The 13687-nt window shown below is 43.6% G+C and overlaps 2 protein-coding genes across 11 annotated transcripts in view; one reads left to right on the top strand and one right to left on the bottom strand.

Annotated features, from left to right (window-relative positions):
• The window catches only part of FRY (FRY microtubule binding protein), a 194850-nt gene extending 192197 nt beyond the window's left edge, over positions 1–2653 (top strand). For all 10 annotated transcript variants that reach the window (XM_060273790.1, XM_060273791.1, XM_060273792.1 and 7 more), the window contains 2 exons: positions 195–397; positions 1339–2653. In XM_060273790.1, coding sequence (XP_060129773.1) covers positions 195–397; positions 1339–1597 — 462 coding nt within the window. In that variant the 3' untranslated portion in view covers positions 1598–2653. The remainder of the gene's footprint in view (positions 1–194; positions 398–1338) is intronic.
• Positions 2654–2724: 71 nt separating this feature from the next.
• Positions 2725–10382, bottom strand: ZAR1L (zygote arrest 1 like). The gene is made up of 4 exons (XM_060273801.1): positions 9681–10382; positions 7670–7762; positions 6473–6547; positions 2725–4793 (listed from the first exon to the last, which is right to left on the bottom strand). The coding sequence occupies exons 1-4, from the start codon at positions 10380–10382 to the stop codon at positions 4650–4652; spliced, it is 1014 nt and encodes a 337-aa protein (XP_060129784.1). The 3' UTR covers positions 2725–4649.
• Between the last annotated feature and the right edge of the window lie 3305 nt (positions 10383–13687).

Raw genomic sequence — 13687 nt, 5'->3', positions numbered from 1 at the left:
ATCAGTATTTCAGTATACATTCACAAATGGATTTCTATATACATCTTGCACATGTGTATTTCAATTTTATTCAAACACCCAGTTGCAAGAAATAAAGCTATCACTCTGTCCTTGAATGGTGCGGATTTTATATTTTCTGTGCCCAATAGAGAAAACTTGTACATTGATGAATGTAATTCTCTTTTCCTTTACAGCTACTGAATATGTCACGAGAGCTGAGTGAGTTAAAGAAGAACCTTAAGGAAGCTAGTGCTGCCATTGCAATGGAACCGCTGATTGTAGAATGTGGTACCTCTGAACCCATGTTCACCTCCACAGAAGTAGCTATTCAGTCCATGCTGGAGTGTCTGAAAAACAATGAGCTTGGAAAAGCTCTACACCAAATAAGGGAATGCAGGTAACTTGATCAAGTGGCTGATCATGACATCGTATTTTCCCTTTCTTCCTCTCAGAAGGCTACAGCTGTGTAACTTTGCACACCTTCATTTACGCTAACAAGTGTATTCAGATTCAGTCAGAATGTATTTGTAATCATTTTAAGGCACAATTTACTAAGCACTTTTATTGTGCAAGCCTCATTTAAATGAAAACATCGTGAAACAGTGCATCATACATTAATTTCTGTGTGTCTTTTATGGGAGAAGTTCCTTATACTTTGTTCCTTTTTTTAACCATTGCACAAAGCAGTGATTGTCAAGTTGTGATGGGAAGTGCATGCAGCTCCCAGGAATGGTTTCTTCCACATGCATAGTTGGGGCCAGAGATGTACCTACTCCTTATTATAGTTGATCATTTAGTCAAATCTTTACCCAGGCCAGAGCTTTTTATTTATTATTGTAAAATGTTTTAGTTTACTCAATAGGCCTCTGATGCTTCTCCCTCTCATTTATCTGTTGGCTCAGAGTTAGAACTCCCGCACTCATGTTTAAAACAAGCCTTATGTAGAAAGGGCATCAAATCCCCATAGTAATGTGTTACAGAAACACCTTGCTACCTCCTCAGTTTCCCATCTAGAAGTGTCTCTCTGTAGTTTGGCATGGTAGAGAAGCATGGGCCTCCACCTTCATTCCTGAAGGAAATACTTGTACCAAAAACAAATTTCTACTAATAGTGAATCCCATGTGCCTATATTGTTTATTATCTCATGCAGTTCCCCACAAGGCAACTGCAAGGCTTATTTTTCAGTGGCATGGAATTTGTATACGAGTTGCCCAAAACAGGCATATGTAACTGCAGGGGAATTGGGAAGGGATTTAACTTGTACAAAAAATCAATTTCTTGAATAGCAGAGAGATCCTTAAATTAATGCTGGCTTTTTAAATACTCGTTTCCCTGCAGGAGTTTATGGCCCAATGACATTTTTGGAAGCAGTTCTGATGATGAGGTCCAGACCCTACTGAATATTTACTTCCGGCACCAAACACTGGGGCAGTCTGGCACTTACGCTCTAGTGGGCTCCAATCAAAGCCTGACAGACATCTGTACTAAACTGATGGAGCTGAACATAGAGATCCGGGACATGATCCGCAGGGCTCAAAGCTACCGAGTCATCAATACTTTTCTTCCAGACTCCAGTGTTTCCGGCACAAGTCTCTGACAAAAGTCTTGTGCCCCTCTTTTCATTCAAGTTGGGATTGCTTCCATGCTGGGGCGAGGTGGTTCAATGCCTTCTCAGCCTTAGAAAGACTTGGTCAAGTTGTAGTCAGTCTTGTTACCTTTACAACATTTTCCAAGAGGAGCTGGGCAGTGTTTTCAATGTGTAGCAATACTGCAAGGACAAAGGTAGCATAGAATCCTTTGTTTTGAGCTGCACACACAAAATGCATTTCACTGGACAACCGCAGTTCACTACTGAAGAAGTGACTTCCATACATACCAAAGACTACTACACTGAACAAGACTTCCTTTCTAGAAATTATTTTTAGGTTGGCAAAAGTGCAATCTTTCCTTGAGGATGGTTTTGTTTTTTAATCTTGTATATTTTTCCCCCCTTTTGACCAAGTTTAAAAAATGGGCAGAATGAAGCTAGCGACAGGACACTGTGAGACTGTCTTTTTGAAAGCTGAGAGCCTGTGTGTATGAAAGAGGTTGTAAAGGACTACAGTTTTAAATGTACGCTGTAACGTAAATATGATTACTGTATCTTTTGGGGGAAAACCAAGCTGCTATGAAGTACATTTCCTGATGTTGCTAGGCTACTGTCTTGGAAGGTACTAGATCCTGTTGTAAAAGGTCTGTTATTAAGGCCAAAGTACCTATGAATGGACAAGGAAGATTTTTTTAAAAAAGATTTTGGCTTCTTTTTACTAGAGGGTTGCTTTTATGAATATATTTATAATACATAAGGATGGTTGGTCTGGTATACCTTGCTATTTTGTAGGAAAACATCGCATTGCTGATTTTAATTCTTTTGACCTGCCCCGCATGGATATTTTAATTTATCATACATTGTTTAACAGTTAAGAAATGGAAAGTGAATTTTGAGTTGTACTTAAGAATTTTTTTTGGTAATATGTAAGTTTTTCTTGCACTTAACTGCTGTAATGTGTTAAATGGGTGCATGCAAATCTTTTTGCACATTTAAGACACTTTTATTGCAGCATAGTCTCACTTATTCACTCTGTAAATACACTTAAAAGTTTTTTGTGAAGTACCTTTTGGTTGATATTTTGATCAGAATAGGATCACCTAACTAAAATATCAAGGTCATAATATATATACATATGCATATATACAAACATGCCTGTGTGTGTACTGATTAATATGGAATGAGTGTATGATAAGGTACAAAGGCAATTCCTTTAAGTCTTTCTGAAACCATATCAATATTGCTTTCAATTGGTTTTGAACATGCAGCCATCACAGCACTCAGATAGCTGCTTTCTAAATACCCATAAGAGAGACAGAAATGTAATCTCTCATTTGACCCGAAGCAGCTTTGAAAAATAGGCTGTTTATTCTGAAGTTGGCTTCAAGTGCATACCCCTAGCTGGATGAAAAATGGTGTATGTTTCTCCACTCTTAAGCGGGTTAGTCCTTCAAACAAAATTGAAGTAAAGTACTCACATTTAAATTGTAAAGGGAAAATGGAGGTTGCAAGAACGAGTTCATACACTATTTTATGCAAACTTACAGAAGTAGTACACTTAATCATTATGACTAAGCAAATATGCTGGAAGTGTACCCTTTGGGGTGAAAATGTAATTCTTGCTCCTCAAGCAGCTCTGGAAAATAAGAGCCCACACTGTCCTAGTTTTAACTCTACCTGGAAAGTGATTCAGCTATAGTTCTGAGTACATGAGAAAGTAAAGCAGGGTTTTACACATTTTCCCATTAGGTGCTTGCAACTTAGATTTTATATGCACTATATTGCTGCTCCAATACTGTACTGTTGAAACCAAGGGTAGTTTTATGCTTAGCCTACCTCCATAATCCTTACGTATGGAGAATATTTCTGCCTTTTGCTGAATTTCACTCGTTCTTAGTGGTATCCTATCCTGCCATCTGTGGCAAGCCTGTTCTCAACTTTGTGCCTGCCTGTTGCAGTCCTCTTAAATAGCAAGGAAGAAGTGCGTTCTTACATGGCATGACTTGAATGCTGTCTCTACAAAAACACCCTTGCCACCATTCTGTTTGGAAGAATACTCTAAGAAAATGCTTATGAGTGTCAGAAAACCAAGCTATTTGAGACACTAGAACTAAAGCTGATTACCTTCTCAAACTGGCCTAATCTCCCCTACTGATAGGTATCTTGTCCAACACCTTACTCACTTTCCTAGACCGAATTTATACAGAGAATGTGTGTGTATATATTTCAGATCACCCCATTGTACAGCTATCTATACTAATGTCAAACTATGCCACTTCTAATACTGCCACTACAGGCCAACCCATATTTCCTTTTTAACAGTTGCTACCAGTGCTATTTACTTATTCTTGGCACTCTGAGCACACTTGATGCAAGACAACTACATTTATTACCATATCAGTTTGTAAAATGAAACAAGGCAGGGAAAATTCATCTTCGTAAGTTACTTCAGGAAAGAAACTCAACTGTTTTCATATAACATACAAGGGCAGAGATTCTGCAAGTCATGATCAATGTATGACTTTTAAATCTAACACTTATTCAGAGTTAGAGCAAAAAAAAAAGCAGACCATCTGCCCAGATCAGAATTACTCTGTTTATTCCATTTAATAAATATTTTCCACTGCAGAGATTGTACCAGAGGGCAATATATGGCATAGTTTAGTTTTTATTAGTTTTAGAAGGGTATGCAAAGAGACAGCTCACCTTTTTATTAGTAATTTGTCGTTACAGTACAGTATTCATAAGGGTAAATGAAACAGCATCAAATGGCCAAACCTGGCCCCTTGTAGAAATTTTAGGTTTCCTACATAGAAATTCCTCAATTTCCCACCCTTCAATATAGCTCTCATGTACTATAGCTAGTCTTCCATATTAGCGACTATTACAATTGAAGTGGGATTCAAATTCATTACAAGTTACCCCAATAAACTACAAATATTTCCTAGCCTTACAAAAATCTTTACTCCAGTATCCAATGCCGGGTCAGAAGCCTAAGGTCAAAGCCATGTTATGAAACAAGTAACAAAGTGCATGGTGCCATGTGCAAGAACAGCACAAATTAGATAATGTATTTGAAGCTGTAAGTATTGTCACAAGAGAGTCTTTTGCCTTTGCAGCGGCCACACAGCTCTTGACGGTGAGGCCTCTTGAGGTCAATGTGCCTTTTCTTCTGGGGGCAGGAGCAACGAGTCTTTGCACAGATCTTTGGATAACATATTTAAATTAGTGAACAGATCAAACGTCTCCTCCCAAAGTTGGCTCCCTGCTACCAATGTATTTTACAGTATGCTAGTTCCATAATTCTATTGCAATTTCTCTTAATTCAGCACTGTGACACCTTGGCTCAGGGCTCCTGCCATACCCTGTTTCCCCTTTTTTAATACGTAGTCATAAAGTATTCCATGGCAGGGTTTTTAAGCATTTGAGAAATATAAGACATACCCCAAAAATAAGCCATACTTCCGCGCCACAGAAACTAACCCCCACAGGCACCTCCACTCAGAGTCACTCCATGTGGCCGGCACTGCAGGAGCGCGATCAGCTTTGAAGCGGCGCTCCAAGAGCGCCGCTTAACAGCTGATCGCGCTCCCGCCTTGCTGGCTGCATCCCCGCGCTCCGCCTTCCCATCCACCGCCATCCCTGCCGCTTCCGTGCTTGTCGCCACCACTGGGCTCACTGCTTATTCCTTGCCTGGCCCAGCCAAGGAGCCTGGAGCGCCCTGCAGTGGCCTCTGCCTGGCCCAGCCAAGAATGCCTGCCGCCCCGCCACCAGTGGCTGCTGCAGCGCCGACCACTCAAGAGAGCCCAGCAGCGCCCTGAGCCACCACCCTGAGCCGTAAAAACCATACCAGTAATAAAAAAAATAAGACATCCCACCGAAAGTAAGCCACCCTGTGTTGAGGGGGGGGGAGTTATAAGACGGTGTCTTAAAAAAGGGGAGACACCGTAGTTGCACGTTCTACTTGTTTTGAAAGCAGCTCAAAAGTGCCCTGTTCCTATGAATGAAAAACCTGCAGCTCCATGGCCTAATTTCAAGGAGGGTGGGGTGGGGTGAGATAAGATCACCATCACCACCCCACATTATTGGGATTAAAGATAAAAAAAATGTGGAAAGCCATTGTCTTCAGTGTAGAGGGTAGCTGTGAACAATGCAGACATGTAGCTCCCAGGGGATTACTTCCCAAGAGAACTTTGCCTGTTGACAGAAAAGTTTGCCTTCTCCTGCTGTACAGTTTTCTGTTGACAGAGCAAGATCTAAAAATGGTTTGCCTGATAAAGGCAAACCATTATTTTCTCATACTGTTTGCATAGTCAAATACAAAGTCAAGAAACTCTGGTCATAAGCTGGCTAGTTCAGTTGTCTCTTTAACCATGTTTTAGGAACGGGGGTATGCTCAGTGCTGAATTCCTTTTGTTTGGGTATACAGGCAAATTTTTCTAAGACCACGCATGAGATGCCAATTAGCACAACTTGAAACATTGCTACAAAGAAACATTTATCCACATGCTTTTGAAATGTTCTTCCAGGCCTATGGAAGTCAATCTGCTATGGGAGATTTGCCAAGTATTGTACACTTGCAGAACCCAAATAACTCAGTTGGTAGAGCACAAGGCCCTTACGTCTCAGGGCCATAGGTTTTATGCTGGGCAAAAGATTCCTGCATTGCAGGGGGTTGGGCTAGATGATCCTTGTGGTCCCTTCCAACTCTATGACTATGATACCAAGCCTCCTAGAAAATACCCCCACAGCTAGTCTTGGTGCTAACAGTAAAAGAAGCTAAACATGACTTCTCCATATTTTTTTCTTTTTGCTGAACACTGCCGTTTAAGGTAGGTAGGTATTTCTCACTGTTCAACACATCTTAGGAAACATGTTACTTACACGGCATTGAATTGCTTCCACTTTATAAGGATTAAAGCTCTTCTGACATTTGCGACAAAGCTGTTTAAAGTAAACCTATGCAAAGGAAGGTGGTTGCCATTAGAAGAGAGCCTTCTCAGATCAAACGTCTAGATTTGTCAATTCTTCAAAAAGTTACGTATACAGAGCAAAAATAGGTTTACAGGCAGAGGTTTCATTGATTCACAACACTATATTCCAGGCATCCCCAAACTTCGGCCCTCCAGCTGTTTTGGCCTACAACTCCCATGATCCCTAGCTAACAGGACCAGTGGTCGGGGAAGATGGGAATTGTAGTCCAAAACATCTGGAGGGCCGAAGTTTGGGGATGCCTGCTATATTCTATTAAAATTTCAGGATTATCTTGCATCCTTGATGGGCTTTGTCAGGGCAGGGGGGGTGGCCTTCTGTTTAAGCCAATATAAAGCTTTCTTCCAAACATAGCTGCTTCAGGGAGATTCACAGGTAGGGAGGACAGGGTTAACCCCCTCCCTGGTTGCAGCCCCCCAAATTCTCCTCCGGCCATTGCAATTAGGGTTTGAAAAAGTATGGGCTCCAATGACAGGCTTCTTTCAGGCCTAATTTCAACAGGATGGACAGAAGCCTGAGGTCATTAGGAAGACCTCTGCAGCTGCTTGTTAACCCACAGGTGCTATGTTAACAAAAACATGTTTTAAGATCTCCCACTCAGACAACATAAGTGAGCTATTTTTTAGCTAACAGGAACAGCTTCCATTCAGTGTCTCCAAATATTCCACTGAAAAGGTTCCAGTACTAGCATTTTGTCAGGCTTTAATGAACAAGAAACCTGATTAACAGATTGGTAATACTGGTAGTTCAAAATAGTTGTTGGTAGAATGACAATAGCATCAGTATCTCCTTGCTATCTTCTGGTCAAGAAGATGAAAGTGTGGCATCATAAATAAAATCTAACATGAGCATTCTGCTAGTCTACAAAAGATTATGCTACAATAAATCAGTCAGCTGCAGCAGCAACAGTCTTTTGGAACCTTAAAGACAAACACAGCTATCTGGAAAATGTTCAAAAACCCTTTGCAGGTTTGTGAAGCACTTCAATTCATAAACGATTCTCCACTTTCTGATAAGGTACAGCAACCCTTTTGTTTGTACCTCAAAGCAAGCCCTCTAGAAGCAAATTTTGTTTTTTCATCTAAATACCTTATTGGTTCCAGAAATGCACCATACGTAAGCACTTTCCCATCTGGTCTTGCAGTCGTTGCAATGGAAATAGCCATACTTCTGTTCTAGGAACTGTAATAGAAAATAGCTGATTAGCAGCATAATAAATTAATGTGTACCACATTAAGAAATCTTTATAGTTTTAAGCCAACTATTAACATTTGCAAGCTTATGTTTAGGGCAGGCAATGGAAAATGCAATACAGTATATGTTATTAATGCTTACTCTACATCTAGTCAAATTGAAGCGGTTTTAAGAAACAATGTATCCAACTGCAGTCTTTGTCAATAAACTACAGGAATTGTATGGATTGTGGCCAACTTGAATGTGGTTTTGAAAACTAGTTGTGGGAGCGCAATAGATATTAAGTGATTCTGTAAACATACCGGTACATTTTGTGTCATTTAGCTCATACCTCATGGACATATGCAAGAAGGGTATAGCAAAGTTTTCTGCAGAGTACGGTAATTTTGCTATTCAAACACCAAAAACCTAAAAAATACTTTGTCACCTTATACCACCCTTGCAATGCTGACAGATTAGTCTGGCAGAAATCTTATGGCATGGCCCAAAAATTATAGTCAGAAGTCCACCGCACAAAGGTTGCCATCTTATGTACATTTACTCAGAAGCCAGGTCTTTTTGAGTGTGGTGGTCTTCCACTGCAAAAGTAAAAGAATCATGCAGGGTGTGGCTGTGAAAAGCCTCGTTTCTCACCACCTTCAATGTTCCTCACATGAATGCAAAATCATTCCTTTTCCATATTGTGTTATATGCCAAATTAACTTCAAAGGTTACAGTAAATAAGAGTTGCCACTAGGTTCTCAACCACCATCATTCCTCTTTTACTTACTACAACAGTTATAAAAACCATTATGTGGCCCTCCAGATGTTGACTGCAACTCCCATTAATCTTTGCCATGATGGGAGCTTCAAGCCCAGCATCCCAAGGGCCACAGGTCCCTCTCACACACAGGAGTCAAACTCATTTAACAAGACAGTGACTTTTCACAGACCATACCTAAATGTACTTAACGGTTTCTCCAAGTTAAGTGAAACTTGCCTCCCCATACGCATGCTTAGAAGTTGGGAGGCTGTACTCCTTTTAAAAAAGGAGCACGGGGACACCACTGTCGGCCCCTTAGAGAAAATGTAGGTTACAGATGCAAGCAAACAAGGAACTTAGTAGGTCTGTTGGAGCTTTCCCTACAGCCAGAAGCAGCATTACACCATCAATACAGCCCCAAATCAAATTTCCCAAGGACTATTAGGATCTTGGTGGATTCTTGTGTGAGTTGATTACATGAGAAGTTATCCTTTACTGTACACACAGCTATAAACAAGCCTGACTTTCTCAACTCAATTTAAACGTTCCCAGGCTTATATTGAAATGTTGGCATCCTTCACCAAGAACGCCTAAACTTCTAAAAAAATAATTAGCAGATTAGCAATCCAAAGGGTCCAGACTCAGTCCCCAATATCTGCAGTGAAGGAGGAGATAACAGATCTGAATAGTCAGTGTATACTTAGCAACTTCATACGACAGGAAAGGTTTCCCACAACTCTTAACATTCTCTTAACATGACAAACTTAGTTGGTCTCTAAGGTGCTGCTGGAAGGAATTTTTTTTGTCTTAACATTCAGCGAGTCTTGGAGCTGATTTCAGCTAAGCAAGCTAAAAAGGAAATAGGGGAGCTCCCTATTTTGGCTATTAAACCCACTTGTATACTGAAACCCGTAAGAACTGCCCATAGTCCATCTGCTAAACACGAAATTATTCCACGAAAATCACCCCGAGGTGGATCCCACAGTGGACGGGGAGGAACGTACTGTAGCTAGAGAGGAGCAGGACTTAAAAAGTCTCCAGTAGGAGGCGCCTCACTCCCTCAGGGAGAATTGCAGGAGTCCTATGAGGCGGCCTTCGCGCCTTTTTTCGCCGCTCCACAGCGCCCCTAGCGAATGAACTGAGGAGATCGAGAAGCCCACTCACCTGGAAAGCAGCTCTCTTGCCCTCAGTGGTGGGGGCGGCGCCGGCGGCGGCGGCGGCGTCTTTCTGGGCCACGTCGCCCTCCCCGTCCCGCAGCTGCTGGGCAGGTTCTTCTCCTTCCCCGCTGCCTGGAAGCTTCGCCTCAGCCGGCTCCTGAGCGCCCTTCTCCGGCTCCAGAGGTTTCTTCCCATCGGGCTCTTCGGCTTGCTGCCCTCCTTCTCGCCCCGTGGGCGGCTGCTTCTCCTCCTCCGCCGCCGCCTCCTCCTCGGGGCAAGGGGAGAGTTGGCGGCTCTGCTGTGGCGGAGGCTCCCGCCCGAGGAGGCTCTGGAGCTGGCGGGACCCGAGCGAGCACTGCACGGCGGCGTCCACCCGCGGGTTGACCTGGGTGCCCACCTCCTTGGTGCTGGCTTTGCGGAGCCTCGGGGCGAGGCCGGGGCTGACTTGAGAGAGCAGCGCCTTCAGCTGGGCCCGCTTGTAGCTGTCTAAATAATCCGGCGAGGACGGCGGCGGCGGCAGCGGGGCCGAGGAAGGGGCAGACAGAGGGCCCCGGTAAGGGCTCGGGATGCTGCTCCTGCTGCTCTTGCTCTGCTTCCAGCCAGGCTGCTTTTGCTTAGATGGCGGCCTAGGAGCCACGTTGTGGCTATGGCTGAAGGCGTTCCCATAACTTTGGTAGATGCTATAGGACGGGTAGACAAAGCGCTCCATAGCCCGGAGGGATAGGTAACTTTGCTCGCCTTCTCCCCGTGGCTTTTATCCTTCGAGGGGAAGGGCGTCTTTAATTGGTGCTCGTTACTGCTGGCGGGCGGTAATAATCGCCCCTCCATTGATTATTACCAATTGCAAACTCTTGACTTCCTTCCCATGGCTAGGGGAGGGTGTTGGCAGGACTTAGGCCAAAGTAGTGAATATCCAAAGCAAACTCCTAAGCTTGCAAAGGTTTAAACACAAACACACAAGCGTCCCTGTGCAAACTAAACAACATTCCTGCTGGATCGAGACCGTTAAAAAGTTGATCAGACTGATGAACTAGGTCTCAGACTGTGATATATCCATGGAAACCATTGGGTGCTCCCTTGTGGAGAATTAAAGGCACTTTCCTAAATATCGGTTTTACGCTAAAGCAATCCATTTGGCTTCAGCTGCTTGATTACAAGTTTACGCCTGCGCTGCAGAACTGTGCTACCTTGAGTAGGAAACAGCTAGTTTAAAATAGGCTCTTGCATATGGAGGGCAAGGCCACAACTCCCCCCACCCAGTTGGGCCCATCTGCCTCACATAGATCATAGGTTAACATCCGAATACAGTTCGTATAAAATCCAGTGCATACAAAATCCCAATTGTCTTGTTGAATCCCAGATAATACATGTAATATCAACACTGTTCAGATCTACATAAGTGATAGAGCAACTCAAGAGTAAGTCTCATTGAGTTCAATTGGGCTTATTCCTATGTACGGTAAATAGGTATGACAATGTCGTCTGAGATATAATGCACATTTGCTCTGATCAAACATTATTGTCACAGATAAATGCCCAACAGAACAGGAGCCTGTGGGCAGGAATTTACAAAACCCCACTTCCATATAGAGAGTAGACGCTTGGGGACAACTGGCAAAATGAAAACAAACATATTCACTTAGCAGACTTATGAGAGACAATGTTTCCATCCTTGTCAGGGCTGAGCTGCTGAAGAGGATGTTTTTTTTAACCCACCATTAGTTTGCATGTAGATATAACCTTTCCCAACCACTGAAAGAAAATAGAAGCCTGTTCCACAACAGGGTTACTTTTAAGTAAGTCCAATTTACAATGGAACTTACATTAAAGTAAGTGTGCTCTGACAGTCATCTTTGCAGATTTTGAATCAGTTCACACAATGCATACCAACATTGAGGCTGAGCCAATCTGGGTCAACTCGCACATTTCTCAGCTCCTGATGTCTCACAGCTGAATGTACTAGCTGGTCACCCCAATATCCAAGTTGTGTGAGATTCCAGGTGCTTGTTCAGGGTCCGTGTTTCCTTTTGGAAGAGGCACACAGAGACTGGTGTCTTTATGATATATGGTTTGTACTTCTTGCACAAAGCCTTTCTCTCTTGGTTTTCCTAATTGCTCATTACCTTCCTTTTGTCTTCCGAATGGTCCATCACACCAGATGATTTCCTAGTCAGGGAACTGGCTTGGCTTGTACTGTATATTTGTATTGATTAACTTCTAACCTCTACTGGACTAAGTAATTAGGGATGTCTAGCACCCATAAACTCATACCTACACTTACTGCCTCAGAGGAGCATTGAGCGCATCTTTCCTCAGACCTTACACCTATCTGTCCTGTAGCTGTGTGTGTGTGTGTGTGTGCCATTGTGGACTTATTCCTCATTGATGTAATAAATGTGCATACTTTACTGGGTAATTCCCCAGTTACAGTGCTGAATATTTTGATTCATTGTATTGGATAAACATTACCATCACAATACCTGTAAATTAATTAATAAATCTGCCAAGATGTGCTATTTCCACTATCTAAATATGCTATTTTTATGCACTGATGTTTTGCAAAATTCTTAGAATGTGGGTGTATGTGGACACATGTTTGTTGAGGAGGCTTGTTAATCATTAATCGTTTATCTTTTTTTTAAATTCTGATTATTGTGTTGCTTTTCCTTCACAATTACATGTTTTTGTGTTTAAAGGCAACATTGAGGCAACAAAGAGATCAGTTCTGGTTTACCTGTACTTTCTAAACTGTTTTGGTGGTTCAGGTTTAGTTAACTCCTAAGCTAATTTAGGAGTAAAGCCTATTGCACTTAGTGGGAGTTACTTTCAAGTAAACACAGAAAGGACTGGGCTGCACAGCTAGGGAGATGTGAAGCTTCAATGAGTTCATGAGATTAGCTACACTGAAATCAAGGGAGTTATTTCCAAATAAATGGATTAAAATTCCAGATGAAATTCCTGGAGAATCTTTTTCTTCCATTTACCATGGCCATCCTAACATGTTAAAAATTATTGGCAAATGCAGATACTTGCTGAGCGTTTCAAGGGCGTACCCACCATGCGGCAAGTTAGGGCAGCTGCCCTACTCTAGAAGCAGGGCTGGTGGGCAGAGGCGGAGCACAGCCCGGCGGAGCGCGAGTTCGCCATTCCCGCCGCACCACGCCGCACCCTCCCTCCAGCTCCCCGGCGCGCCCTCAGGCAAGGGCAAGCGCGGCGGGGAACCAGGGAGCGCGGCGCGGTGGGCGGGAACGCCGAACTCACGCTCCGCTGGGCTCCGCCTCCGCCCACCAGCCCTGCTGCTAGGGAGGGGCACAGCCCGGCGGAGCGCGAGTTCGCCGTTCCCGCCCGCCGCGCTGCGCCCTCCCTCCAGCTCCCCGCCGCGCCCTCTGGCAAGGCCAAGCGCGGCGGGGAACCAGAGAGCGCGGCGCGGCGGGCAGGAACGCTGAACTCGCGCTCCGCTGGGCTGGGCTCTGCCTCCGCCCACCAGCCCTGCTGCTAGGGAGGGGCACAGCCCGGCGGAGCGTGAGTTCGCTGTTCCCGCCCACTTTGTGGCCCCTCCCCTTCCGTGCCTTGGCCCCTCCCCTTGCCCCCCCTAGTTTTGATCCTGGGTACGCCCATGGAGCGTTTGATATTTACAATAAACAGAGCACACACACCCCCAAACTTCAACAATAAGATTTGGATCCTACGGTATTATTTTAAAAAATGGAAACATTGCAGGAATGACCACTTATTATAGCTTCCTGTCTTTTAAAGTGCAACACATGGTAACCTGTTCTTATGAACCCCTCTTCTCCCCATGTGAGAGTACAATAAATGGGAAAGCTGTGGTCAGACCTCAAGCTTTATTTAGGGCGGGAGGGGGAGGGAGTGTGTTAATAACTCTAGAGACAAATTAAGTGGTCCTATCTCCTTGCTTCTGAAGGTGAAGAATGCATTGCTTGAATGATTAGAACTTAAACGCTGGCGGTCCTTGTGGGTGTGGGTGTGTATTGCCGCCTGCTCACAAGGTAA

This window comes from Zootoca vivipara, chromosome 4 (genome assembly GCF_963506605.1).
Source record: "Zootoca vivipara chromosome 4, rZooViv1.1, whole genome shotgun sequence".
Lineage (NCBI taxonomy): Eukaryota > Metazoa > Chordata > Lepidosauria > Squamata > Lacertidae > Zootoca > Zootoca vivipara.
This window is presented reverse-complemented; position numbering and strand designations above follow the sequence as displayed.

Excerpts from the sequence above, each read along its gene's own strand:
- ZAR1L (XM_060273801.1), bottom strand. The coding sequence starts at position 10,382 with ATGGAGCGCTTTGTCTACCCGTCCTATAGCATCTACCAAAGTTATGGG. Across the intron at positions 6,548-7,669 it reads GCATTTCTGGAACCAATAAG|GTTTACTTTAAACAGCTTTG; the intron begins GTATTTAGATGA and ends TCCTTTGCATAG. Across the intron at positions 4,794-6,472 it reads TGGAAGCAATTCAATGCCGT|ATCTGTGCAAAGACTCGTTG; the intron begins GTAAGTAACATG and ends TGTTATCCAAAG.